Raw genomic sequence first — 27,474 nt, forward strand, 5'->3', positions numbered from 1 at the left:
CTAAGATGTTATATTTAGAACATTTTGGATCATTTTAATTTCTCCTCTGCTAAGATACTTGTCAAGCTTCAGTTTCGTTTCACCTTCTTCCACTTCACTGCTTGCCATAATTTAGGGGGGAGGGAATTCCTGAGGGGAGTGTATGGGTGTTTTGAGTGAATGCTTGTAGTAGCCATAACTTTGGTTCCCAAGGGAGCTGGCCTTGGAGACTCTTTTGCTAGACCTGAACATGGATAAGGTGCCGTATATCTGTCAGGGTGCCAAGGTAACATTAGGGGCTGTGAGAGGTGTGGGGACAATACTTATATCTACTGGAACTATGTACCCCACCCCCCAAAAGGATATGATATTCAAGAACTCACAGAAATTCCACTTGTGATGATGCATAAGGTGACTACATGCTGCATTTACAACTAATGTTAGTCAGTTTGGTGGCACAGATGCAGTAGAAAGTTGGAGAACAATTTTTGTAAATAAATAAACACATACATTCAGATCACAGTAACAACTGTTGAACATACGCACATAAGAAGCTGCCTTATACCATTTAGCAAGCTCAGTGGCTCTCCAGGGTTTCAGGCAGAGAAAGACCTTTCCAAAAAGTACCTACTGAAGGTTCTTTAATTACAGATGCCAGGTGTTGAACCCAGAACATCTTACATGCAAAGCAATTCTGTCCCTGGGCCATGGCCTCCATGCTTTCCAATGAACAGGGAGTTCAATTTGTATCTTAGAGAGTCTGCATAGAAGAGTCTGTCTACATTAAGTGATCCAAAGGCAAGGGCATAATTTCCAGAAATAAAGATGTAAAACTTGCATTCAAATGCTGGTCAACTCAAAGCACAACTGTCTCCTGACCCAAAAAGCCATACAACCTTAAATTTTGCAACTCATTTATCTAATCAAAGGAAAAACTAATGAAACTTACCTAAGACTCCATATTCTGAAAGTGAACTATTGCACACAGTGTAGGGGGCCTGCTGCTCCCAGAGGTGATTCATGGGTACGCAGGTCCTTTTGTCCACATCTTGGTCATGGAGCACATGGTGACGATGGCTACAAAGATTTTTAGGAATAAGTAACTGTTTGAAGCATATTTTTAAGATATTCAAAGAAAAAGCATGAGTGCTTATGTGCCATAAGGGCTTTCCTTTTCTCAATAATCTTCACAGCTCTCTTGTAAGGTAGATCACCATTATTATCCTCATATTGCAAATGGAGGACTGAGGCTGACAGACAGTGAAGGCTACCAAATGAGTTCATGATTGGGGAGAGATTTTAATTGGAGTTTTTCTAGTTCACAGTTCACACTTCCTAGCACCTTCCTATGATGTATGGTCTATTTGTGGGCACTGCCACCACTTCAGGCTTCTTTTTTTAATTCCACAGAGGTACTCTCTTGTATACCTTGGGAGATATCAATATGGCAGGGCAGTTAATATAGTCAAGGGATCAACATCGGGATTGACTCAGGAAAGGGGTTTATTAAGAGTTAAAGAACAGAACAAATTTGAAGTGAAAGTGTACTAAGCCAAGAAAAAAAAACCCAAGAGAAGACAACATTAACTCAAACTACTTTCCCTGTACATACCCTGGGCAGATGCAGTAACCTTTTTACTTCTGTTACTTTTGTATCCACCACATATACTTCCCTTGGCAACTCCAGTAACAGAGTTTCCCTAACATAGTTTCCCAGTTACCTCTCACAATCTCACCCCCACCTCAGGATTTTCTAACTTCCACCAGTCAGGCACACGGCTTCCCATACTGACCAATCACAAGCATACTAAGCAGTGACTGATTTCCAGTTCCATCCACCACCTCCTAAATTCACAGTGCAATCCTAAACAGGGTTACACCCTTCTTAATACATTGACTTCCGTGGACCTAGAACAGTGCAACTGTAGGATTGCATTGTTATAACTCTCAGCTGAATTCACCTTCTTCCTTTTTTATTTGACTGTTTGGTACTTCCCCCAAAGCCCTCATTTTGGCACCCCGCTCCACACTAATCCATACCTTTTTGTATATTTGTAAAAATTAAGTTTTAAACAGTATTCACAAAGCAAAGATATTGCTCGGTGCACCTAAAAAATAATCTAGATTGCCATCTTCTGCCAATACAGTGGCAACATGGATTAAGAACTTTAATTTTTTTTTTAACCACCAAGTATTCAGTTTTTGTGCCTTCTCTCAGGCATTACAGATAACTATGGAGTTGTTCAATATATAAAGCTTTTAGTGGCGTGCAGCTACACTCCATAAAATATGGTGGAAGCCATTACACAATGGGGCCGCTTTCTCTCAAATTATAATTACCTGAGAAACTGTATTGCTCATCATCTTGAGTTGTGTATAGTTTCATATTGTGCACTGGCTTCCACCTCCTTGAGCACTTCTCAGGATCCTGGCTTGTAAGAGTTGCGACACACGCACACACCCCGTTGCCCATCCCTCGCACGTTTGTTCGCTGCTGAAAGCTCTCTGGAGCTCCATTAATCAGCATTAGAATGGTGCACCAAGGAACATTATCAAAACAGAGATGACTGAAGTAATTACTGTAATCCATTAACTCCCTAAGCAAGACTAACTGAGTGAAACACACCAATATGTTCAAGCTCTACCACCACTGAAGAAAGAAGGGCTATTACCCTGATAATAGCTATTCTGTGGCGCCTACCCGCCGACGCTGAACAAACTGCAGGCAGCAGTTCTGTTCTAACACATCTTAGGAAAAACCACTCACAGCTCTAAGCAGAAAGTAGTTAAAACTACAAAATCAGGGGCCAGAGTGTCAAGCATTAAAGCACCATGATAGAAGGGTAATTAAGATAGAATTTTTGTTTGTTTGTTTGTTTACTCTCTTCTTCTTATGAAGACTCCCCAAGAGTCATTTTACGCATTACACAAAATGAGGTGGCAGAATTCTAGGCTGCCCTTCTTCATATCTCAAGGGTGCAGGAAAATCTATTTTTTTAAATGCCCTCTCATATGCCTCTTAACCAGGAAATCAGAAGACTGAGATTGGGAAAGGTAGCTGTGAAGGGGATAGAAAAGATTCTTAAGGGCAAGGATGTGTCACTGGCAGCCAAGATCAAGATAATCCATACTATTCTCCATTACTATGTATGGGTGTGAAAGTTAGACAGGGGAGAAAGCTGATTCATTTAAAATGTGGTGTCAGAGAAGAGTTTTACAAAAGACAAAGAAGTGGGTTCTAGATCAAATCAAGCCTGAACTCTCCCTAGAAGTTAACATGACTAAACTGAGGCTATCATTCTTGGGTCACATTATGCGGAGACAAGAATCACTGGAAAAGGTAATAATGCTAGGAAAAGTGGAAGGCAGCAGGAAAAGAGGAAGACCAACAAGAGGCAGATTGAGTCAATCAAGGAAGCCATGGTCCTCAGTCTGCGAGGCCTGAACAAAGCTGTTAAGGGTAGGCCATTTTGGAGGTCATGAATCATAGGGTCGCCATATGTCAGAAGCAACTTGACAGTACTTCACACACACAAACACACTTCCCTAGTCAACTAGGACACTGGGGAGAAAGTTTTAAAGTAGTTTTCCCCCCAACATACTAGTTTAGCATATGAAGGGAGCTTTCCAAATGGTTGATCACTCAAAATATGAGGGCTAGATTTGAGTACGGTAAGCACCTTGGAGACTGATAAGATTTTCAGGGTATAAGATATGGGAATATCATACAAAGGGGAAAAAGAGTTGCACTTACCAATAACTGTTGTTCACTGAGTGGGTCTTCTGTGCAGACATACATATGGGACTGCACAGGAGCCACAAGGATGAACTTTGACTCTCTAGAGCTAATACCCCTAAAGTACCATACAGAAACATGGCAGCAGCAGATGTACAGAACTGGTGATTAGACAATAAGTGGCTAATATGTGGGGATCTCTGGAGGCATGCCCGGAGTTCTATGTCCCCACAGGGGGATTAGACAGTAGTGCGCAGTTACATCTGCTGAGTCCACTGATAGAAGTAACTTGGCTAGAGTCGGTGTTCCATGTAAAAGATAAGATGGTGAGCTGTGTGGGCAGAGCACATCCTGTTCTTCTAGTTCACAAGCCTGCTTGTAGCTTTTCAATATACGGGGCAGGGGGGAGGGAAAAAGGGTGAGCCTGCTCTAATAAAATGCTGCTGGTCCAGGCTGGATCAGAGAGCTTCTGCAGATCTGTGTGTCGTGTCGTTCATTTGAACCCTCAAGCCTTCACTAATACCCCAAAATTTTGCTGGCCTCAGATTAAGCTCTTCCACTGCAGGCCAATATGGCTACCCTCTGAAACAATCAGACTATGATATCCCAGGGGCAATCTGAATTGGCGCGGTTTTCAATTTTACCACTTAATTCTATCAATTCATTGTGCATTGTGTATAGATCAGTGCTTACATTCTAATCCATGTGGTTACCAGGGGTATGGGAAAGAGGAAGAGTAGAGATAGTATGGGAAGGGGGACTGATGGGGGAATGGGATCCCACCTGTAAGTCCTCACTGATCCATGCTTAAAGGTAAAGGTTCCCTTGCTCAAAAGCCAGTCGAATCCGACTCTAGGGTTGCAGTGCTCATCTCCGTTTCAAAGCCGAAGAGCCAGCGCTGTCCGAAGACGTTTCCGTGGTCATGTGGCCAGCATGACAAAACACCAAGGCGCATGGAACGCTGTTACCTTCCCACCGAAGTGGTACCTATTTATTTACTTGCAATTTCTTGCTTTCGAACTGCTAGGTTGGCAGGAGCTGGAACTAGAGATGGGAGCTCACTCCATCATGCGGCACCCGGGTCTCGAACTGCTGAACTACTGACCTTCCACAGCCTGCAGTTCAGCGTCTTAACCACTTGAGCCACCGCAGCTCCATGCTTATAAGCCTATAATTTTGACAGAGCCTCAGGCTCAATTCACAATTTGAATCTGTAGGACACTACCATATGGACAGCTGTATTATATAACTCACCTGAAAGTGCCTCTTTCCACATCCTGCCCGCTCAGCCGGACATGGATACCTTCTTTCAATAAAGACCCAAAAGCCATGTACTCCCCCAAGGCCCAGTCGACAACTCGATTATTTGTCATTTCCAGTCGACCTTTCAAAATCCGAGAAAGCCCTAAACAGAGAATCAGGGGAGAAAGAGGTAAATGGGCAACTGTATCTCACGAGTACTTGTCATACCGAATTAACTGTGTTTGTTTCAACAAATAGGCAGGATCATCAAAGAAACATAAATGAAAAGAGAATGAGAAAATGAAGACTTAGGCTACGATCACACACCCGAAATAATCCGCTTTCAATGTACTTTCCAACTGGATTTTGCTAGTTCACACAGTAAAATTCCGTTGTAAAATGCATTGAAAGTGGATTGAAAGTGGGACATTTTGTGTGTGTGATCCGCCTTTCTAATACAACCTTCTGGAAACATCTCTGACTTCTCTTTAAAAAAAATCCCTGACTTGGCTGCATCTGCTAATAGCACATGACTTCATCAAGCCAGTCATCTAAATTCAGCTGTAAGACAGACACTTATTGTCTGACCCCAGTTTAGTAAACTTACACAACTAAACTCCTGCTGTATTTCCACTCTAGCTCCTTATAATTTACTCTGTCCACCTATGCTTCTTACATAATTAAATGTTCATACAACACATCTCCTGCCTCAACATAGCATATAACTTTTCCTATCTATGGAACTGAAACAGCCTTGGTCACCCCAGTGGATGACCTGTGCTGGGAGATGGATAATGTAAGTCACTTCTTTATATTCTTGATATTTTCCCCCCTTTTTTCATCCCTTTTTCTTTCTGTCTTCTTTTTCCTTTTTTGTTTTCCTTAACTTTGCATTCCCATTTCCTTTTCTAAATAACTTGTAAAAATTCTTAATGAAAATTATTATTTATTTTTTTTAAAAAAAGAGTGTTCAGATGCTACACCCCAAGAAATGGCCTTGTCCTTTTACCATATCACTGCTGCTGAAAGTTAAGGGAGGGGGGGAGGCAGGGCAGATGATCAGAACATGACCTATTTATGAGTCAAGCCAAAATTCAAAGGGGTTTTGTCTTAGATCCCAATTAGCTCAGCATTTCCAATCCACTTCCGCTCACACACCTATTTCCAAAATAGCTTGTTCTCCATCTCTGTGTTCAACGACACATCATCAATTCTGGCTTGCCTTAACACACTTAATGTCCTTGCAGTGGAACTTATTTCCACATAACTGGAATTAAGACCGCAGCCTTAACTCTTCCATAGACGAGTTGAACTGATTATTTGTTTTTACTCAACTTTTCAGTCATCAGTGACCTGGACGGCATCGGCCGCTAGCCCAATTTTATCAGACCTCAGAAGCTCAGCAGGGTCAGTCCTAGTTAGTAACTGGATGGGAGTCCACCAAGGAAGTCCAGGGTTGTTGTTACACAGAGCCAGGCAATGGCAAACCACCTCTGTTCCTCCTCTCTAGCCTTGAAAACCCTACAGCAGGGATGTCAAAGCTATGGCCCATGGGCCAGAACCAGCCCGCCCAGGGCTTTAATCCAGCCCACGAGTGAGGCTGTCTTCTCTCCCTGCCTCCCCGGCCCGTACTCGCCTTTCTGAGTTTGAGCTGCTGCTGAGGGCAGGGATGTCTCTGAGTGCAAGGAGTAGAGGGAGGGGCTGCTCTGAGTTCAGGGAGCAGAGGGTGGGGCTGCCTGACTTCCCAGCTCCCTTGGCCTTTCAGTGTGTTCCTCTCTACCCCCCTGTCATCCTCCTCACAGGTAGGGGCTGTGGGGCATCCTTCTGCTCTGATGCCTTGTGTTTCTACTTGATATTTTATTTCAAAAATTGCATTGGCAAATCCCACTATCCCCCCACCTTTCCATTTTAGGCAGGCATCTTTTAAGGGCAGGGGGGAGGTTTGGGACCAATCACAGTTAAAATATAGAGTTTTACAAACTCTAGGAACTCCAGCTTTGCAGAGAAATATTAGTTTTAACACACACACACACACACACACAAACACACTCCTAATGTGGGGCTCCAATGGAATAGCAGAACAAGTGCTGTAGAGGACAATCAAAATTATTATCTCAAACCACCCTGTAAAAAAACCCCTGAGACCCTGGGGGGCCACTCTCACTCTGAGTAGACGGGGGTGGGGTGGGGAGAAGCCTGCAATGCTCAGCCACTTCATATTTTCCTCTTGGTCCTGTGCTCAGAGCATTTATATTTTTAGTTTATATTTTTAGTTTATATTTTTAGTTTCCGCTGTGATCCTTGTGCTGCTTCTTGATGTTTTATTTTAAAGAAACACATGGCCCGGCCTGACAAAGTCCCGTTTAGTCAGATGTGGCCCTCACAACAAATGAGCTTGACACCCATACCCTACAAGGTTGCCGTAAGTTGGCAGCAACGACAGCACTTGATACCATCACCACTTTTCAGTCATACATATTTGCATTACTTTCTGATCTAAAACACTTCATTTGCATATACACGTTGAACTAAGTGAAGCTGCTTCATTCATAAGTAAAAGAATGATGAATCCAAAACAGAGCTTAAAATTTCTGCCCCAATCATGAATTAACCACCTCCCTCGCTTCATTCATGAAAACAAGCAAACTCTTGCCTATTTTGTGGAATTTCATGACTGAAACAAACTCTCTTGCTTATTCATGAAAAACCTGCATAAGTGGCACTTGCTTCATGAATACGGCTGAGTCTTCGCTCCATTCAAAACATTTTGCAAAGGCTGAATGGTTTTGGCAAGGCATTGGTGATTTCATAAAATAAGTAATACTGATTTTATTTTATGAATGAAGCAATTCAAAACTTTAGCCTGGATGATACATTCATAGCCATTTAAGTGCCTCTTACATTTCAAGAATTTTATAGAAGTCCCTAAAATGCCAAACAGATGGTTCACTGTGCTAACCATGTTACTGTTAAGCAGTTCAAGTATGTGTGCACACTTAAAATACTTGTACATCAAAACGCCTAGAAACAGATTACAGAACTTTAGAATATAGTTTGTATATGAGCCTCCTCCACACACTTTTGAATGAGTAATGATATTTACATTTAATAAGAAAATTTATGTTAATTATATGCGACTGGGGCAGAAAACATTCATAATGCATAATTGAAAGGATTACTATAATAGATTTTTGGGAATTTTAATTACATGAAACAAACCCTGCTGATCAATCTCAAAGGAAGGAAAATAAATAAAAGAAAGGCTGATTCAATCAGCTCATCTGGAGGTTTGTCTTCAGGCAGCATAACTGGATGTTGGGAGCCAGTGCCTGGTCCTGACTTGATCTCACCCCAACTGCCCAAGCTGAAGACAGCTGTGGTCCAGACTCACCCGTGCAAGGAAAGCCAGGACAGGGAGGTGGCTGCGACCCAGGCAGATTGCTTTGACACCCAAGAATAAGGCAGGGAGCCAGGAAGAGGTGGGGAGGGGCATGGTCAGAAAAGGCTGATTCGGAGAAGGCCAGAATGCAAGAGGATAAGAAGCGGCCCTGAGCAGTATGGGGAAGGAGCAGAGATGGGAAGGCCCGGGGGAAAAAACAGCAACAGAAAAATAGGTGGGGAATTGGTTTTTTCCTGTTTTTTTTTTACAAAGCCTTTTCCCCCTGAAAAATGGGGGGAAATGGATTATGGAGTATTTTTTTACAATGATAAATAACATGTTAATAACAAGGGGTCCATATTTTTAATCCTCCAATATTATTTCTAAAAACTTATGTAACATGAAGACTTTTATGCGAGACTATTTATACTTAGTATCAAATCAGTGAAATTCCTGTTCACTGAGGATAAGCAAATGCTGGAATACAATTCAAATACTGAGGATGCAATTTTCAAATGCAAAAGAAAGATGCATTTCTGTCTCTAGGGGACCCTGCCATTATCACAAGAGAAGGAAAAAGGTTTCAGTTTCCTTTTTGCTTGTGGGCTTCACTCTGATGCCAAGTCACTTACCTGGCACAGTGGGGGAGAGTTGGTCCCTGTCTGGGACATTCCTGGTACCACAGAGTTTCCAGGCTGATTTCTAGAGCATCGGCTGGCAACATGCCCAGCGTGATGATGTCACTTCCGGGTGACGTCATCGCGCCGGGCACGTCGGACCGAACCGGGTGCTTCGGGGGCGGGGTTCCCCCCACAGGCCTGATCTGGACTGGCGGGTTGGAGGCCCTTTGGGTGGGCAATCCCCTGCCCCCCCCCCGGGGACCTGACAGCCCTAGGGCTTCATCTTGGCGGTATAGTTAGTGGATCTGTTTCTGTCCTCTCAGCTGTTTGTACTATGGAATAGGAGGATTAGAGGAGATAAAATAATGTTCTTAGTTTTGTTATGTTGATGGTTTATTTGGTTTTGGTTTGGTTCTGTGCAGGCAAGGCAGGATATAAATTGAAATAAATAAATAAATAAATAAATTCATTAGGGGCCCCCTGCTCTCATAAACTGTCAAGAGGTTCCTTATAGTTCAGGTGTTCTTTATACCACAGGACCTTGTAGTTCCACTTGTAACAAAAAATAAAATCTAAACAATTTGTTATTATTTTCTGAATAAGCTGTACTTTTAATATATCAAACATGGCACTTTTATACCAAGTCAATTTATACACACTGCATTTTATATTCCCAAAGTAACAAAGTGACTTCCAATCTGTAAAGAGAACTAATATTGCTTTTTTCCAATTTTCCCCCAAAAGGTTGTTTTTTTTCGGGGTTTTTTGGGGGGGGGGGGTTCTATTGCTTCAAAATTTCTGGAAATTTTACATCTCTAGGAGGGTGCAGGGCAGGGAGACACGCAGCAGGGGAAAGAGCCAGGAAAGGCTTCCCTGTCCTTTTATCGTCTCTACCAGATGAAGCAGGTAGATGGAGAGGCCAGGTGGGAGGGAGGGACAGATAGAGGGAGGAAGGAAGGGAGGGGACCTTGGTGGGTCAGTTGCCCTCTTTGGTGGTAGGATGGTGGACAGCAGGGAGACAGTATCGGGAGTGAGGGAATCTCACACATAACTTTAGGGATTGGGGTCTGAGAATGAACCAATTCAGATGATTTGGGCAACAGAGTCAACAGGTCAGGTCTGGCACAAAGAGACACATGGTGGCCACCAGCACCACTCATAATTTTCAGTGGCATTTGTAACAGATATTACAGCCTAACCTACCTCAGAAGGTTGCTGTGAGGAGCAAAGAGAGAAGGAGAGAAGCATGGACACTGCCCTGAACTCCTGGATTAAATATGTAATGGATAGTTAAACTCCTCAGGGACTCCCTCTTTCCAGCCTCTAACCATCTTTCACTTCTGATGCTCTTTCAACTAACTGAAAATTTTCACTCTGCCACCACTTGAAAACCGCATCCTTCAAAGAATACCAATGAAGAAAATGGAGAAATGTAACTGAGCTAACAACACAGCATATCGAGTGGACATGATAAAGCCATCAAACATCTATCAGACAACTACAGATCCTAAGAGAGGCAGTATCTGCCATGTGCAGTCACTGTGAGCATATTCAGCCTCAAGTTAGGCAGCAATCCTAAGAAAACTTTCCTGACTGTAAGTCCCCTTGAAAATTAGGCTTACTTCTGAGTAGCCTTGATTAGGATTGCTCTCTTAACCTCTCTTAACATTACCATTACTACCAATACGAGTGCCAGAAATCTCCTAGTCTCTTGTGAAATGTATGCCAGACTTTTAAGATTAAAAATAAACAGTGAGTGCTTCAGATCGCCCTGAAAATGATAATTAGCAATCCTATTCACATTGCTTGTACCAATGTTTAATATGCTTGAAGGAAAAGTCCAACCTATAAGTTCACACACTAGCTGCTAATGTTATGTGCTCATTGTGTGTGTGTAAGTGCTGTCAAGTCATAACCAACTTAGGTCAACCCCAGCAAGGAGCTTTCAAGGCAGAGGTGGTTTGCCATGGCCTTCCTCTGCAGAATCTTCCTTGGTGGTCTCCCTTCCAAGTACCAGCCTTGTTTACGCTTTTGAGATCTGGTGAGATCGGGCTACACCACGCTGCTTTCTCTCCGGTATCTATATTAGCACTCATTTTAAAAGAGAGGGAATGAAGGGAAAAATATCTTCTGTTCAGGCAACAGAAAACACACTGAACTGAGGACAGGGAGAAAGACTCCACTGGAAGAGGTACAACTATTAATCTTTTCATGGCCTGAACATGTCATCTTTGCATTTCCAGAAGGCAAGAGAGGTTAAAGTTCCAACCACAGTAAGTACTAAGGATTAGAGGAGAGCAAAAAAGAATTGTTTTTTTTCTGATTCAGGTCTATTGGACCCGAAAAATATCGATATTCCAAATATTCCTGAATAACAATACTGGTTTTGTATTGGAATTCGGGTAAATATTCAGGAAACCTGCATTTATTCAGCTCCATTATACCTTATGGGGACCATCCCCATAGGATATAATGGAGAAGGAATTTAAATTTTAAATTCTTGCTGAATCCACTCGTTGAGTTGTACCACTGCAGCACAACTCGGCGAGTGAACTCAGAAGGCAATCTCTTTAAATGTCTTCTTGCCGTGCCCAAATAAAAGCCAAATAATATTGGCTTTTATTCGGGCATGGCTATTTTGATAGTCAAATACAGCTCTCTGATCTGTACTTGGCTGAATAAATATCTGAAACATACCAATAAGGTATTTACTCAGCTCAGTATATACTGAACACACACCCCAACTAAGGATTCCTCTCACCTCCATGGATTTTAAAGCCCTCCAGGGGAACAGAGCTGGCTACATTTCCAATGTGCGTCAGCATGCCTTCAGAGATGCCAGTAGGTGGACAAGTCATACTCTTTGGTTCTCCATCCACATTGAAAAAACCTGGAAAAGAAGTAAGATTGTAGAAACTTGCGTACAGCTACAAAAAAAGCGATATTAATTATGAATACAACTGCCTAATATCTAAATAGTGACAGGTTTGGTTCAGATACAACAGCAAATCACACTTTATCATGAGAATATTTCAAGCACCCCTTATCCCCCTTTTCTCCCTGCCTCTTTGAGTTCCATAAGATAACGACTTACTACTAGTTTTTTCCCAAACCATACTTTTTATCATTCTTAAAGCAAAAAGTAAGCAGGATTTTGGTTAAGAGCACCAGTAGAAAATATCACACAGTGAAATTTGCGATATCACTTCTTACCTGGCCAAGGTGAATCAAGCCAGTGTTTAATATGTAGAATTTTATTATCTTTGGACCTAGCATAGGCTTCTTCACAGATCTTGTCATAGTCTGCTACCTCCTCCTGTTGAGCAGGGAGGGGAAATACGAAAAATACAAAATCAGCAATGCAGGAAGTAAGTGAAGATGTTAGATCTGTTAAGGCAATAAGGGATTAAAATCTGCACCTCAGAGCATAATTTTAGCCTAATGCAATTTGACTTTTTTATTATATGTGCTGGTCATTCTCTCTCTCTCTTTTTTCTTTTAAACACTGACCATTTTCTTCTTGAAAAAGAAATTCTCCACAACCAAAAAAATGTGCATCAGGAACAGGGATGACATGAGCATCAGAGAGGAGCTGTATCTCAAAGCAGAACAGCACAGCAAAAACCTGCAAGTTGGGATTGTTGCTATGTGAATATGGTTTTAGTGAGATATGGTTTTCCACTTCAGAATAATTTTTTAATATTGATGAAGATTGGCTGCTGTTTATAATAGCAAACAGCTTTTTAAAAAGAGACAATATCCTCCCAATTAGTGTTTTTCTTAACGTTATCCTATATCACAGCATAAAATTAAGAAAACGTTTTCAATTTTATGACTGATTAAGGGTCTTGTGGAATTGTTTTGTCCATGTGAGCCTACTCACACATGAAGTGGGCAATCATAATCAACAGCAACTCCTGTGATTACAATGGCTAAAACAGTATTAATAAGAAGTGCGGATTCCTGTACCTGTAACTACATGGTTCCATCCACAATATCTTCCCAGCAGATCACATACAGTTGACAGTCTTGAATGACCAACAAATGTAAACCAACTCTCTTTAAATTTGCTTTGGTCTCCTTATAGTTATCCAGTCTTTAGGTCTATATTTTTTGTTTTCTTTTTATAAAGGAGAGCAAATTTTTCTGGGCACTGACAACCCTGTCATCTCATGAGTTCGAAAGCACACAAAAAATAACTTTGTTTGGGGAGTGGGTATCTCAGCTGTGATTTCGCACTGCACTGCACTACAGAGGTATCCTATGTGCTTTGAAAAACATGGCCTGGAGACAGAGATTGACCCTCCCCTTCATCCAAGACTGAATTTTGAGAAATGGACATGGTCTTGCCTTTGTACTTTGGAGCATGTATATCACAGTGTGAAGCCAGTGAGAAAGGAGTTGATAACTGCCATAGGGAAAGGATAAAAGGTTGCTGTAGCAACAAAATTTGTGGTCTAATCAATTTGGACTTTCTATCAGCTACATACAGTGTTTATTCTTTAGTTGATGTCTGAAGATCCTGGGATAATCAGTGCAAGACTGTTATAGTTCTCCCGGAAAATAATATATAAAGATGCAAATAATAACATCTAACATATTTTAATTATGTATAAAAAGAACAATCAAAAGAACAAAAAAATCAAACTAATTAAATAGTGCTGCTGTATATGAAACCAAATCTACCAATGACCCTCTGCTTTGCTGGCATGCTGTACCTCAAACTCCTGCAGTGTTACAGTCCCATCAGCAATCAGCTTGTCGGCATACTTTTTCAGCACAGGCACCTGCTTCTGAATCTGCTTGTACATCAAAGGCTGGGTGAACATGGGTTCATCCATTTCATTGTGGCCTCGTCTTCGGTAACAGACCTACACACAAAAGTCTTATTGTCAGCTGATGTGAAGCTGCACATTATTAAGCTGCCAATTTTCTTCTCTTTCTGAAGATCGAACCTCTCTAGAATTTCCTACAACATTGGTGCTTAGTAGCAAGTTTAATTCTCGATGAGCTGCTTCAGTGATTGGAATCTGGTCTGGAGCCCTGCCATTAACCCTGGCTTCCATTAAGAAAAAGTTGTACTGTGCAGACACTCAGAGGTGTTTCTCTTAATCATTGTTTCACCACCTTTCATAACTGGAAGACAGCAATGGAAACAGGCAGAAACGTCCCAATTTAAATTCTACTGCTTACCATTCAGATGAAACTTACATTCCACCCCCCCAAAAAAAAGTCCAGATGGAGTAAAATTAAGACCTGTCCTTGGGCAGTGTCAACCAAATGCTGCTAAGGAAAAGCAGCAACTTATAATGAACATCATGGTACCATGTTCAGTAAGTACCAATACGTTTACCACCGACTCCAGAAGGAATTCAAGGATAAAGCTCCAAAGAACGATGTGTGCATATTCCTCAAATATTTCTGGGTATGCACAGGGTTATGATGATTCTCCTTTCCCACTGCTGCCCCTTGTGCTGCAATGCTTACTAGTCTGGAAAGTCTGCCAGAGTGGCTTTTCGGGGGGAAATAAGGAGTTGCAGTGTGAAGGGTGCGCACAGAAGGTCCCGCTGCACCTCAGCCAAAATGAACAGGGACAAGACTTACCAGATCAATAACTACATCTTTATTGAAAGTGTTTCTCCACTCTGCAGCTACGTTGCACACATACATCACTGCTTCTGGGTCATCCGCATTCACGTGGAATATAGGCGCATTGACCACCCGGGCAACGTCTGTCGGATATGGAGACGAACGTGCCATTCGTGGATCAGTAGTGAAACCAATCTAAGTGTGTAAATAAATAAATAAATAAATCTAAAACCCAAGATACTGCCATTACAAATTATTTGTATGCTTTGGGCTCCCCCCATTTAAGAGCTGAAGTTTAAGTTTTACTTAAGGTAAAGGTAAAGGTTCTCTTGCTCGAAAGCCACTCAAGTCCGACTCTAGGGTTGCGGTGCTCATCTCCGTTTTCAAGCCGAAGAGCCAGCGCTGTCCGAAGATGTTTCCGTGGTCATGTGGCCGGCATGACTAAACACCAAGGTGCACGGAACGCTGTTACCTTCCCACTGAAGTGGTACCTATTTATCTACTGGCAATTTCTTGCTTTCGAACTGCTAGGTTGGCAGGAGCTGGTACTAGAAACGGGAGCTCACTCCGTCATGCGGCAACGTGGGTCTCGAACTGCTGAACTACCGACCTTCCATAGCCTGCAGTTCAGCATCTTAACCACTTGAGCCACCGCAGCTCCTTGTTAACATCTACAGAGACCTGAAATCTTGTGACATTACACACAGATATAGTAGTCATGTGTAAATTTGCATCGATGAATGTACATTAACTAGGGTTGCCAGCCTCCAGGTGGGACCTGGGGATCCCCTGGAATTACAGCTCCTCTCCAGACTACAGAGATCAGTTCCCCTGGAGAACGTGGATGCTTTGGAAGGTGGACTCTATGGCATTGTGCCCCAACTGAAGATAAAGCACTGCAGTCATTTCATGGCAATTCGTACCCGATTTGGGCAAATGTAATAAAACATCTTGAATTCTAAGGGCAGAATAATCCTACATGAACAGCATTAAGACACTGCTTGTTTCCTTCCCATAGCTTTCCCCACTCTTTCTTGGAAACATTTCCAAATTCTTCATTTAGGCTGATGCAAGCTGGGGAGGTGATCTGTGTAGCCTTCCTGTCACCTCTTTCTGCACTGCCACATGAAGAGAGGAAGGTATGCTTCTAGGACCATGGAGTTCACCTTCATCCTGAGAGGCATGGGCCAGGGTGGCAAAGGGAATAGTTTATACCTGTCATCTACTTCCATGCCATAGACAGCAGGAAAGGCAGAAAGCCTCAGTAGTGCTGGTCCCATTCCTGGAGTTAGCTTTCCTCCCAAGTAGTGACGTTGAGTGTCAGAAAGGGAACAGGGGGAGGGGCAACGCTGGCTTGCCTCCTCCCATGCTGCTGGCGACCAGGACTCCAGGTGAAGGGGAGCCTAGTGGTGATGTCTATGCTGCTGGAGCTCACCTGGCAGGCCTAGGTGAAAATGAGTGCCAGCCACACCTGTCACCTCTTCCCTGCCATTGCCCCACTCCCCTCCTCAAGCTTTGGCAACCCAAGCAGCTTCTTGCATTGCTTGTCAGATGAACTGGCCCTCTTTCAGACGGCTTCCTCATCAGGCCTTCCTGTAGCCATGTGGCAGCACAGTAGCACAGGGGCCTCTCCATAGGTTATTATGAAACCAACAGACAGGAGAGACACCTGTCTGTTGCCCTAATCTCTGAAATTCTTTTTACCTGATTGTTAACCACAACATGAATGGTGCCATTGGTGGTGTATGACGGGAGGTCACTGAGATGAAAGGTTTCATAAACCACTCCTTGTCCAGCAAAGGCAGCATCTCCGTGTACAAGTATAGACATAACCTAAGAAGTGGGTGGTTTAAAAAACAAAACAAAAAAAACACAGCTTATCAGCAGGTTTCAAATAAATACAGATCCTCAGTTTTTTCCCTGAACGTCATACAAATGGCAAATAATCAGAAGCTTCACTGAAATCGCTCTGATGAAGGGAACAGCAATCTGGGCCAAATCCAGTTCTCTGTGAGCTACCCCCCCCCCTTGCACAATCTTCAGAGGAAAGCAGGAGTGTATGGATGCACAAAACCTATTCCAGCAGGACTTGGCAGCTGGCCCCTTTGCTACACAGGAGTTGGGGACCTTGGCACCCTCTCACCCCACCTTAAAATGGTCTGCCAAAAACAGAAGCCAAGCATCATCCAGGCCACTTCACCTTCTTCCCTTCAGTATCCCCTCGATAAAACTGCTCAGCCTTGGTCTTCCCTTGTACAACAGGATCCACTGCCTCTAAATGAGACGGGTTGGCCACCAAGGAAAGGGTGATCTTTTTATTGGTTGCCCGGTTGATCCTCTCATGGTACATCCCCAGATGGTATTTTACATCTCCCGATCCCTAAGGCACAAGAAACTGTGAAAGGATGCGTATATGCTGCGAGGAGATTAATAACTCAAAAGGCGATGTGCCTCATATATCCACATTAGACTGAAGAAGAATCACACACATTCTGAATTCTAGGGTTTTTTTTCCTATTGAAAGCAATTTAGCTGCATTAAAAAATTCCTATGTAGGAACACTCCTCAGAACATTTAGCATTGACTGTTAACTAACAATATCCTGCTGTATCTCACCTCATCTGCTGCTTCAAGCTTTGGGTCAAACTGGCAAAAGATTTGCTCCAGTTCCTTGCGGATAACATTGGCCAAGACGTTCAATCTTCCTCTTAGAGGTAAGGTTTTTAAAACAAAAAACATATAGAGGGTCAATCAACAAATATCAAGAAACAAAATCATACGCTCTCTAGTGAAAACATGGTTGCACTTACCTGTAACTGATGTTCAGCGAGTGTCTTCTGTGCAGACACAGATGGGACTGCCCGAGGACACGCCTGACACAGAGAAGTTTCCAACAACTTCTAGAATTTAATAACTAAGTGCTCCCCCTCCCCTCGGTGAGGAGGAGTGGCTGATTTTTCCCACCCAAAAGTCATGAGACAAGGGGAGGGGGGAGCACTCTTCCCTCAGTCCTCTTTCCACTGCAGTGGATAACCGAGTCAGAATTTAAACCCACAGCAGGGAAGGAGGGAGAGATGTGTGCCTGCGCAGAAGACACTCGATGAATATTGGTTACAGGGAAGTGCAACCGCGTTTTCATCTCCGTGTCTTCTGTGCAGTGCAACATGGGAGATTAGCAAACTGACCAGAGATATGTACAGCAAATAAGTGGGTTTGTTTGTGATCGCGTAGCCCCACAGGAGGGTGGCCTCTCTGCACAGCCTTGGGGAACCCATCCCCCCCTTGCTTGTTTAGATAGAATTTGGTGGCCAAATTGTTGGTGGAGATCAGCAAGGTCTTCTGATGAACAAGACCTGCAAAAGAAGAAAAAGCATATCTAACTGTTCTTATCTTTAAAATGTTAATGTGGAGTTCAGACTCAGCTGCGGTCCATAGACCGTTAATGGAAAGCAGGCCACAGTGAGCTTCCCAGCCCTATAGGGAAACATCTGTATACATATGTAGGTTGGGAACCACCAGGGGTAGCAGCATTCCCTCCTGGAGGTTGGAGTTAGATGACCACCAAGCCAAGGATTTAATTATCAGTCTGGGGATGGACAACTGTTTCCATTTGGAATTAACCCCCATTCTAAAGTTTCGTAAGAGCCAGTTTTGTATACAGCCTTGCATGTCGTATAGTAGGAAGTTGTAGAAGCCATTAACCCTAAAAATCTGGAGCCCTGCTGTTGGTGTGTGATGCTGTTTGCTGCTGACTTGTATTGGTAACTGTGGTTCAGTGTTTTTACTTTCCTGTATTTTAAATTCTTTTATAAGTGGCCTCAACTATCTTTGTTTATGAAGGTAAGAGTAATAAAATGCCTCTAATAATTAAAAAATAATAATATTTTTTTACAAAATCAGAGGAGTGCTTTTGAGAAGTCTTAAGCTGCAGTAAATGAGGTGGAGAATCTGCAGAGGTGTTTTGACTATCTCTTGAATGAGATTTCGTGTGGGACCAGCATTGTTTCTGCAGAGGTGGTTATGACTCTTCTGGAAGGGTCCCACTGGACCCAAGGAGGTATGAACCAGGGAGGCATCTGGTTCCAGTGAGAAGGGCAATTCCAGTCAGGCATTTGCCATGGAAAAATGCTCAAAGCTGGTGTTTGCCGTGACATCGAGACTGTTAAAGATGAGCTGAGTTCTCCATCATTGTCATCGTCTGAAGAGTAATGTTCTCTTGGCGGTGGTGCCAGGGAGGGAATACAAGGTCTCCTAAAAACAGCTGCGTCTTCCGGTGACGAGTGGTCTTGGAATCGATGAGACTCGCATCGGTGAAGGGAGTGTGAGTGTCGCTCTGCCGCCATAGATCATTGAGGCGGGGACTGCAAATGTTGTCTTCGAGGGGTCGATGGTGAATGGTCCCAACAGTGTCGAGACAGAGTCGAATAGTCTCAGGATTGACTTCGACATGTGCGAGATTTTTTGTCAACGATGTGCATTTGAGGTTGAAGCAGTCGAGGAAGGCACAAGTTTGACTTTGTGGGGTCAATCAGTTGTCAACGTTGAGCCCTTACATTTTTCTTGCCCTTTTTTGCTGGCAGTTCAGATACTGAGGCTTCTGGACGGGATCTCAAATGATCGTTAAGGCCTGATTCAACCAAAGAAGTTTTGGCTTGTTTAAGAGGGGGATCTGGTGTTGGAACCCCAAGAGATTTTGCCCAGAGGGCAGTTTTTAACCATAAGGCTCATTCTTGTCAGGCCTTAGGGGTACAGAGGGTGCAGCCTTACAAGCTGCCGAATTATGCCCTTCACCAAGGCACATCAGGCATTGAGTATGGTGATCATTGGTAGCCATTTTGGTGCCACAGTCAACACATTTTTTTAAATAAAGCCATTCTCAGTAGCATAAAATCAAGAAGTGAGGTAAGTTGGAGAGAAAAATATTTTCTTCAACCTTCTGAGGTAAGAGCAAAGCTGTTAACCATCCTTCTTCCATGGTGGCAGAATAGGGACTGAGGGAAGAGTGCTCCCCCCCATCACATGACCCTTGGGCAGGAAAAATCAGCAACTCCTCCTTACCGAGGGGAGAGCACTTAGTCATAAATTCCAGAAGTTGCCAGAAACTTCTCTGCGGCAGATCTGCCCTCAGGCAGTCCCATATGTGCCTTGTACAGAAGTCACAAAATCTACATGACATTAATAGAAGATTTTTTGCGAGAACAAACAATAAAGACATCCATGTTAGCTTGGATAAAAGAAATAGGACATCCAGTAGAAGCAATGCAATGGACAAAAACATAGAAATCCTTAAAATTTATGAGAGCCACGCCATATAAAGAAAATGTATACAAAATGTTGTATAGGTGGCATTGGACACCCACTAAAGTCGCAAAATGTGTTGGAGGTGTGGGAAGAACGTAGGATCATATCTCCACATATGGTGGAAGTGTGATAAAATTCAAAAATTTGGGGGGGAAATTGCTAAAATCCTCCAGACATTACAAAAATAAATATACCCTTAGAGCTAGAAATTTGGCTACTTAATATGTTACCGGAAGATATTAAATCACATACACATATAATTGTATATATTTTAACGGCAGCCAGAATTCTGATAGCAAGACGTTGGAAATCTAAAAGAATACCATCTATAGAAGAACTCAAAAATATGGTGATGGGAATAGCTGAAATGGACAAGTTAAATATAACACTACAAAATAAACCAGAGGAACTTTTTTGGGACAGATGGAAATTATTTTATGACTGGCTGAAGATGAAAAAGATAAATTAAAACTGAATTATGCTAGTACAATATAAAAGTTGTAAAATGTGGAAGATGTAATGGATATTATAAGTTGTAACTGAGTGTGAAAGAGATATGATGTTTAATTTTGTTATAGTGGAAAATGAAAGTAAATTTTCCCAACAAAAAAAAAAGAAGTCACAAAGATGAACCTTCCAGTTTATATAACACATTAAGGTACAGGAAAGACTTTTTTAAAAAAAGTAGAAAAGCAATCCTAAGCAGGTGTACCGAAAATCCTACCCAAGACCGTTCAGTGGGGATTGGTGGCGGAAAGTGCTGACAAGTCGCTGTTGACTTACAGAAACTTCATAGGGTTTTCAAAACAAGGGACATTCAGAAGTGTTTGCCATTGCCGGCCTCCATGCATTAATCCCATGAAAATGTCCAAAGTGGCTTACCATCTTAAAAACTAAAAATAGGAAAGGGCAAAGGAACAGGGAACAAAAATACTAGGAAAACACTAGTAGGAGGAAACTGTTTACCAGTGAAATCCAAGGAATACTTTTCTAGGGGTAAACCCCGCTTTTGTTGTTGTTCAATCGCACAGTGGAGTCCGACTCTTCGCGACCCCATGGACCAGATCATGCCAGGCCTTCCTGTCGTCTGCTGTCCTCTGAAGTTTGCTCAATTTCATGTTCATTGCATCTATGACACTATCTAACCATCTCATCCTTTGCCGTCCCTGTTTCCTTTGACCTTCAATCTTTCCCAGCATCAGGGTCTTCTCCAGTGAGTGCTCCCTTCTCATTGGGTGGCCAAAGTATTTGAGCTTTAGTTTCATTATCTGGACTTCCAGGGAACAGTCTCATTTCTGACCGCGTCAAGCTTACCTTGATTCATAGATCTTACATTCCAGGTTCCTATGCAGTATTGTTCATTACAGCATCGGACTTTCCTTTCACCATCAGACACATCCACAACTGAGCGTCCTTTCGGCTTTGGCCCAGCCGCTTCACTCTTTCTAGGGTTACTTGTACTTGCCCTCTGCTCTTCCCCAGTAGCATATTGGACACCTTCCAACCAGAGGGGCTCATCTTCCGGCGTCATATCTTTTAGCCTTTTGATACTGTCCATGGGGTTTTCTTGGCAAAGATACTGGAGTGGGTTGCCATTTCCTTCACCAGTGGATCACACTTGGTCTGAGTTCCCTGCTGTGGCGTGTCCGTCCTGGGTGGCCCTCCACGGCACAGCCCACAGCCTCATCGAACCACGCAAGCCCCCTCGCCACGTCATCCATGAGGGAGAAACCCCACTGAATAGACCTAAATAGGATTCTGAGTAAACCTACTTAGGATTGCTCATCAAGCCGCAAATTATTTTTAATTGCATGTTAAAATAAAGACTGAAGGCAAGAAAGGAAAAGTTTATTATGGCTAGTTTTTGAAAAAGAACTTTTCACCTACAGAAAGAGGTGACAGGAAAAATGACAGCTAGATTTAAGTCCAGTAGCACCTTAGAGACCAACGAGATTTTCAGAATGTGAGCTTCCAAGAGACAAAGCACCCTTCATCAGATATGAGCCGGAATGGAGATCTGAGTCCTATCTCAGTCAGGGAAATGTCAGTAATGTTACCCAGAGACTGAGATGAACAAGTGAAGTGAAACATTTTTTTTCTTGGTAGTTTCCCGTCCAAGATCTGATGAGATCAGGCTAGCCTGGGCTATCCAGTTCAGGGCAGTCCAAAACACACAGGAAACCAAAGACACGGAAATCAAAGACAGTAAGCTACTGGGAACATCTTTCTCAAAAAATCTGACCTGTGGCCCCAACAGCAGTCCTCAAGAGATCATATTTAAAAAGGTAAGGCATTTATGTAAAAGATGCTTGCCTTTCCTATTTGAATTTCCTGAGAGCGTTCAAATGTCAAAATAAGCTACAGTTAAACTCTGGTACTCCTTTTCAGCAATGTCCAAGAGCAGCCATTCTGTCCTTCCCTGCACAATCCTTCCATTTCTTGATTCTGCCATTCAGATGCTAACAGGAACTCCCATGAATTCTCAGGACTTCAGATACAAAATAAGGATCAAGCCTGCCTCTCTTGCCACTTTAATTACAAGGAATTTATACTGGCTGTCTAAGAACTCCCAGAGGATTCTTGGTAATTACAGCTTATGTTTCAGCACGGCCATACCCTTACTTCATCAACCTCACTAATTCCATTCTATATCCAACCTCGAAATCAGGTTATCAGTTAGCACGGTTTGTCACATTATGCTAATGAGTTGATTGTTAAGGATTGTTGCTGCTGCATTAAATCAGGTGAGCAATTACCTGTGAGGCATGCCCATTATGACATACTCAATTCCCATTTCACTAGATTTATCGATGATAGTTTTTAGAGCAGGGATCATTACTTCACATCCTTCCAAACCAAAGCGCTTCTCTGACGACCATTTCCGGGCAAGGAAATCTTCAAACCTGTCCAGGAACAGGGGTGGTAGTACATAAATGAAAGAAAACAGCCATAAATATATTTATATCAGTTGAAGAACATTTGGAAGAACGTCATTTAATGAAACGGAGTCTTTTTAAATGAAAAGATAGAATGGCAAGGCCAGCCTTCACATTATACGTGAATATTGTTCCATACTGGAACATACATTGCTAGACAGAAGACTTAGAAACAACAGTAGCTGGCATAGGTCCTTTATTGGAGTAATACAATACTCTGTTATCTGTCAACAACTATACAGGCATCTGTGCCTTGAGAACCAATAATCAGAGAAATAAAAAGCTATCCTTAAATGACAGATCTACATCTTTTTAATGCACATGGCCTAAGGGCAGTGTACACAATTGAAAGATTTCTTTAAAACGAATGCTGAAAGAAAAAATTATAAAGCTTAAGAATACTGAAGGCAAAAGAGAAAAGCTACTTCATGATGTCTTCTGGAACTACATTACTATGAGTATACAAGGAATGGTTACATCAAAAAAAAGCCCATTAATACCATTTATTTAGTATTAATTTATATTCTGTTCTTCTGTCCCCCGAGGGGCTCTCAGGACAGTTCATTCAGTTTTAGAACAGTCCAATAAGATATTAAACTCACAATGCCATCCGAAGAACACTTTTCTAAGAGTAAGCCCCCCTGAACAGACATGAGTAGGATTCTGAACATACCTCCTTAAGATTGCTCTTTCATATTAACAGTGCCATCCTATGTGCCTCCTCCAGTCTAAGCCCATTTATTTTAGTAAGCTTAGACTGGAATAACATAAGAATATAGGCAGAGCCTAGTGGATTAGACCGGTGGTCCTCTAGTCCAGTATACTTAACGCTGCAGCCAACCAGTCGCCCTAAAGAGCCAACAACAGAGGCCGAGGCCTTCCCCTGATGCTGCCTCCTTGCACTGCCATTCAGAGGTTTGCTGCCTCAGTAGATGGAGGTTTCCTTTCATCACAATGATTTGCAGCCATTGGTGGAACTCTCCTGCATAAATCTGTCTTTTCATAAAAAAGAGGTGCACGAGCTCATTTGCATATCTCATTTGCATATGCCACACCTCCTGACAAAGGGCAGGCATGTCTAGAATGCCTTTCTCTCCCTGGGGAAGGGAAAGAAAGGAATTTAAATCCTCCCCTACTCCCCCGAGTTTCTCCACAAAAGCGGGCCAGGAATGGTGGGGGGGGGGGGCGCCCCAGGCTCCTTACTGTCGGAGCACTGCTCTGTCACGCTCCGGCAGGAAATGACCCCTGCCCCCCCCCTTTTAAATCATGTATGCTCATCACTATGTTGACTGGCTGTAACTTTGCATAGGATTGTACTGTAGAATGGATGAAACAGCAGCATGCTCATTGGCCCACTGATTATTAATAGCTGTTTAGTAGCGAAGTAGAAGGCCCAAGCTCAAGATAACATGGCAGTGGCAAAGAAAAGGTCATGGTGTGAATCTGAAGTACTATAATATTCAGTCAGCAACAGGGAATCATATTGGGAATAAGGGGGAGAGGGCAGATATAATTTGCTTGTTATGGTACCCGCTTTGAATAATGAGTCAAAGCAGTATAGAAATATAAGGAAATAAATACTAACAAGAAATGCACATGCAACAGTGGCAGCTCTCATTATGATCTGCCTTGCCTTGTTCAACTAGAATCACAGTGTTCTGCTTTTTTCAAAAAGCAGCAATATATTTTCCGGAGGTTTGCATCTCTCTGCCTACTAGTATTTTTTCCCAGCCCTTGAAACCAATACCTAGCAATTGTGTAAAAGTGCTTCTTGTTGTTGTTGGGAACCAGATTTACTGTTCATTTAGAAAGCAATGTGCAAGACACTATAGCTTTAAACAAAGTATCTATTATATCGAAGCCCTGTTAAGCAGATGAGAAATTTGCATGTAGGAAGCTGGCAAATGTGTTGACAAAATGGCCACCCTAGCTGTAGTGGAAGGCGGGGAGGGAGCACATTTTACCACCATGCCCGCTTGCTTTCAAAACCAGTGGGCATCCACCTGTTGCTGTTTTGCCCCATTTGGTGAAAGTAGGCTCCAGATGAACAGTAAAAATCCTGGATTAGGTGTAGGATTTCAGCTGCACATACAGAACTTGTGACACCAAACATACAGCAATGCACAGATGCCTCCCGGTGTCAGACACAGGGCCAGCATAGCAGATGGGTTTCAGGCCTGGATTCTTCAAACCACCAATTCAGGGCCCATATGGACAAAATGGCCACCCTAGCTGTAGTGGGAGGCAGGGAGGGAGCACATTTTACCACCATGCCCGCTTGCTTTCAAAACCAGTGGGCATCCACCTGTTGCTGTTTTGCCCCATTTGGTGAAAGTAGGCTCCGTATGAACAGTAAACTTCCCGGATTAGGTGTAGGATTTCAGCTGCACATACAGAACTTGTAACACCAAACATACAGCAATGCACAGATGCCTCCCGGTGTCAGACACAGGGCCAGCATAGCAGATGGGTTTCAGGCCCAGGGTCAAGGCAATCCTGGAATGTGGAAGTATGTACTTTTCTCATGGCACTATAGTTCACAAGGCTCCATGAAAGCAACCATAACCACCCCTAGCCTCCACCTGTTCCCTGATCATACAATCATTATTAGCCCATTTCCCTTTCCTTCCTTGTATTTTTGCAGATTTGCAAAATTAGATTCCAAATATGTAAGCTAAGTTCTTTATGGAAGACACAAAAGTTTACCTGTTTTGAGTGGAGAAAAGGGTTTCTCTGGGATAGAAACTCTACTTGCCATTTTAGCAAATAGTTTGGCCATAGCCTTGATAATGTTCGTTTATTTACAGTGCCAGAGATCGCAAAGTACCAAAGTTCTGGCTCTTGCACTGACTGAACTAAGCACACAGCAAACTTGGTTTATTTCTTCTGCCTGGCATTTTCAGCATATTTTCAACAAATATGAACTGGCCATTGTCTGGTTTCTTCCTGCTGTTTTAAGATAAACCATTCTAGAATTAAGCCACACAAGCAGCTTTGCAAAATTTACCCTGTAATTTATTTATTTAGCATCAGGAAGATAAATGAGAAAAAATTCTTTGTGACACATTGTTAACAATCTGTCATTCAAATGCCATGTTAGCCTGATTATTAAAAGCATCTGGCTCAAACTCATTTCTCTTTTAATTAAACTTGGGAAGGAATGATGTACTGCTGTCTTACTAAACAAACATCACTATGGAAGGCAAATGTTATGTTCTAGTAACAATATAAATGACTATCCAAATGTTCTAGACCAACCTTTACTGTCATGCTCATAGGCCAAGAGAGATCCCTCAGGGATTGCATCCTTTCCTCAAGGGATTTTCCCTGCCAAACTGTAGACAGATCAGTGAAAATGTCTCCATTTTGCAGGCAGAACCAGACAGGACAGAGGTGATGTTTGTCAGGACGGGTAATATTTTAGAGGGACTGGATCCACTCGTAGAGCAGAGTTGTCATTTGCAAAGCAGGTTAGGAGCCTGGGTGCCCACAAACCCAACCTTGCTGTCTGAAAAGCAGGTTGGGGTAGACAGTGGCTAAGAGCGCATCCAGGTCTCAGGCTTCTGAAATTCAGTCGATCTGGGCCTGCTTTTGTAACCTTGCGGTTGCGCTACTATAATGAATTCTAGGTTGGACTGCCCTTGAAGACAACCCGGAAGCTTCAGTTGGTTCAGAATGTGGCAGCCTGGTTATTGTCAGGAGCTAGCCAATGGGAACATATCTTGCCCATCTTAAAGCATCTATGCTGGCTACCATTTTGTTTCAGAGTCCAAGACATGCATATGTAAAGAAAGTCTCCTTCCACACATCCTGTATGTCAAATTCAGTGTTCAACCTGCCACCTACTGGCAGCTTCCTGACTTACGGTGGCCTACCTGCCATCAACCAGAGCCTCTACCTTCACCACTGCCACTCTGTGGAACAGGCTCCCTGAGTGGAGGGGGGGGGAGTTTAAAAAATTTTAGGAGGCACTATGAGGCCATTTTATTTGCCAGGACTTTTATTTGAATATAACTAGTCGTTTTTAAACTGAAATATTTTTAATTATGATTCGTAAGTCAGCTTGAGCCACAAGGAAAGGTGGGATATATTTTAATAAACAAATAAATGTATTTACAATGCAACCCTCCAAAAGAGGCAACATGACAGAGCAGGTACAGAGACCTTCATGCAACTGTGCAAGAAAGTAGGTGGCACTTTCAAGTGGGCACAACGTATTACAAGCAGGCACTGTGTTTACTAAGAGTTTGTAAGGATGATGGAATTAGGATCAGGTAAAGACACAGTTTACCATCCAACCCATAGGAGTGAGATTTTCCTCCTTTCCCTAAGGGTGAACCAGGATACTACATGTAGGTCCTGTCCATACGAGGCCTTTTGAGCCGGGAGCGGGACGGAACGGGGGCGGAGCAAACGGGCGCGATCCCACCGCAACATCTGGGAAGCATACCGTCTCCGTCCCTGATCCAGCCCTTCCAGCGATGCTCCGCACCAAAAAAGAACCACCTACCGAGGTGGTTCTTTTCGAAGGGCCGCAGCAACGCTGGCTGTGGGATCGCCGGTGAGTCCTTGTGCCGGCGCATCCCCGGCTCCTGGCCGAACTGCGCATGTGTGAGCATGCGCAGTTCGCCAGGCTCCCCTTCCCACCATCGCTTTCTCCCCGGCATCTGATTGTGCCGGGGAGCGACGGCA

At 42.9% G+C, this 27,474-nt stretch overlaps 1 protein-coding gene across 1 annotated transcript in view; it reads right to left on the bottom strand.

Moving 5' to 3' along the window:
• The window catches only part of LOC107112812 (2-oxoglutarate dehydrogenase-like, mitochondrial), an 87,504-nt gene that overhangs the window by 38,200 nt on the left and 21,830 nt on the right, over nt 1-27,474 (bottom strand). Inside the window, exons 6-16 of the mRNA XM_015414005.1 lie at nt 26,658-26,712; nt 22,603-22,749; nt 17,162-17,252; nt 16,746-16,925; nt 16,250-16,378; nt 14,561-14,740; nt 13,675-13,827; nt 12,170-12,272; nt 11,718-11,846; nt 4,970-5,120; nt 929-1,056 (exon numbers count right to left, since the gene is read on the bottom strand). Of these exons, the coding sequence (XP_015269491.1) occupies nt 929-1,056; nt 4,970-5,120; nt 11,718-11,846; nt 12,170-12,272; nt 13,675-13,827; nt 14,561-14,740; nt 16,250-16,378; nt 16,746-16,925; nt 17,162-17,252; nt 22,603-22,749; nt 26,658-26,712 (1,446 nt within the window). The remainder of the gene's footprint in view (nt 1-928; nt 1,057-4,969; nt 5,121-11,717; nt 11,847-12,169; nt 12,273-13,674; nt 13,828-14,560; nt 14,741-16,249; nt 16,379-16,745; nt 16,926-17,161; nt 17,253-22,602; nt 22,750-26,657; nt 26,713-27,474) is intronic.

The sequence above is a fragment of the Gekko japonicus genome, unplaced genomic scaffold, assembly GCF_001447785.1.
Source record: "Gekko japonicus isolate JY-2015 unplaced genomic scaffold, Gekko_japonicus_V1.1 scaffold2395, whole genome shotgun sequence".
NCBI classification, from domain to species: Eukaryota; Metazoa; Chordata; class Lepidosauria; order Squamata; family Gekkonidae; genus Gekko; species Gekko japonicus.